The sequence below is a fragment of the Cygnus atratus genome, chromosome 14, assembly GCF_013377495.2.
Source record: "Cygnus atratus isolate AKBS03 ecotype Queensland, Australia chromosome 14, CAtr_DNAZoo_HiC_assembly, whole genome shotgun sequence".
Classification (NCBI taxonomy): Eukaryota; Metazoa; Chordata; class Aves; order Anseriformes; family Anatidae; genus Cygnus; species Cygnus atratus.
In genome coordinates, this window is record NC_066375.1 from 1,413,339 (window position 1) to 1,415,000 (window position 1,662).

General features: G+C 52.9%; 1 protein-coding gene across 1 annotated transcript in view; it reads right to left on the bottom strand.

The window, feature by feature from the left end:
- LOC118254882 (uncharacterized) overlaps positions 1–1,662 on the bottom strand; it is a 35,839-nt gene continuing 34,177 nt past the window's right edge. Inside the window, exons 9-11 of the mRNA XM_050713678.1 lie at positions 491–617; positions 300–350; positions 1–18 (exon numbers count right to left, since the gene is read on the bottom strand). Of these exons, the coding sequence (XP_050569635.1) occupies positions 1–18; positions 300–350; positions 491–617 (196 nt within the window). The remainder of the gene's footprint in view (positions 19–299; positions 351–490; positions 618–1,662) is intronic.

Here is a 1,662-nt window from a genome sequence, read left to right on the forward strand (position 1 = left end):
TCACTTGAGATCAGGGTGCTGTATGGCAAAAAAAAAAGAAAAAAAAAATGACTGGCATGATTTTAAATCATGATGTCTAAGAGCTTTCTACACATGCTGCAGAGATGGCGAGTGCCCAAGCCAGTAAATTTCATTCAAAACGAAAGTCTCACACAGCTGGGATGCCAGCTCCTTCAGGGCTACATCCCAAAACGTACTTTGTCCTGAGAGCTGGTCACTATCTGCTGCGAGGTCCCGGTGGTCTCCAGAGCTGACACCCTCAAAGTTCACAGAGGCAGAAGCTGTCTCCCCATGCTCACCATGGGGCAGGGTGTCCCACACAGGGCCATCAGCAGGGAGTCTGCACCTTGCTGCTGGATCATAAAACATGCATTTACATTTTTTTCTGTTTTTTTTTTTTTTTTTTTTCTTCAGATCTGATAGATCTGAATCTCTCCAGCAGCAGCATTTCAGAAGTACTGCTGTGGAGGAGCAGCATCTCCACCGGTACCTGCCATGGGACACGAGGAACAAGCACCTCGTCGATGGGACTTGTCTTTCCCGGTCCCCAGAGCAAAACAAGCACACGCAGCAGCCCTCGAATGCCTTGCTCGGCAGTGCACAGTAGCCTGCACCACCTGCTGCAAACGGAAAATGAAAACACCAGGGAGAAAAGGCAAATTTTATTGTGTCTGGAGAACCACGACTCTGTGAAGCAGAAGTATTTAAATAGACAAGACTCTTTTGTCCAGGAAACTGAGTACTAATAATAACATTTTGGCTTCCTGCAATGAAGGCTCCTTCCCCAGCTGCTTTCCACGGTCTCTGCCCTTCTCCCGTCCTGCTGGCACTGTCCCAGCCCTGGTCGTCCCCCACCCTCGCTTGTTCCAGCCCTATTCCCCTGTCAGGCAACCAGACACCCCGAGATTTTCCAGGCTCACCCTGTTCTGCAGCCTCGAGAAAAAGTACTCGGCTTTTCTATTTGATTCCCTGCTCGACTTTCTCCTCCAGGCTGTCTCGGCAAACAAGCACAGAGCGGAGAAGCCTCTCCCCTCTGCTCCTGGTGTCCCAGCCCTCAGCCCCACTGCTCCCTGGCACAGGACCCAGGGCCAGGCACAGGACCCGGGGGCTGTCCCCACATCCTCAGCTGCCCCCGGCCGGGGGAGCTTCAGCAGGGCTGGGAAGGGCTCAGCTCCATGCTCCTTCTCCCCACCCGCTTCCAAAGCACTGGCCAGAGCGTGGAGGTGTCACAGCTATTCGGACAGCTGCAAATTATTTATTCATTCATTCATCTTGTATGGGCAAACGGCCCAAACCAGCCCTTAAAAAAAAAAAAATCCACTCCAGGACACCAGCCCAATCCGTGGGTGTCGAGATTCGCCGCTGTGGGAGCAGAAAGACACTTTGTGCAGTCGTACACCTCATAAAGAGAGGACAGGAAATTTCATGGGAGCAAAGACAATGGCCTAATTTTTTCCTGCCAGTGTCAAAACAATGCTCTTGAAGAGCCAGAAGCCACGGTCTGTGAGAACTAAATTGGTGGTCCCCATCCGGTCGCTCTGCAGTAACAGCCCTGTCACCACGTGGCGTGAAGCAGCACTCGTCCCAGGAGGGAGCAGAGGCTCAGCGAGGAGGAGCAGGGGCTCAGAGCTCCTGCCCCGGTGAGCCCTGGGCCAGCAGAGA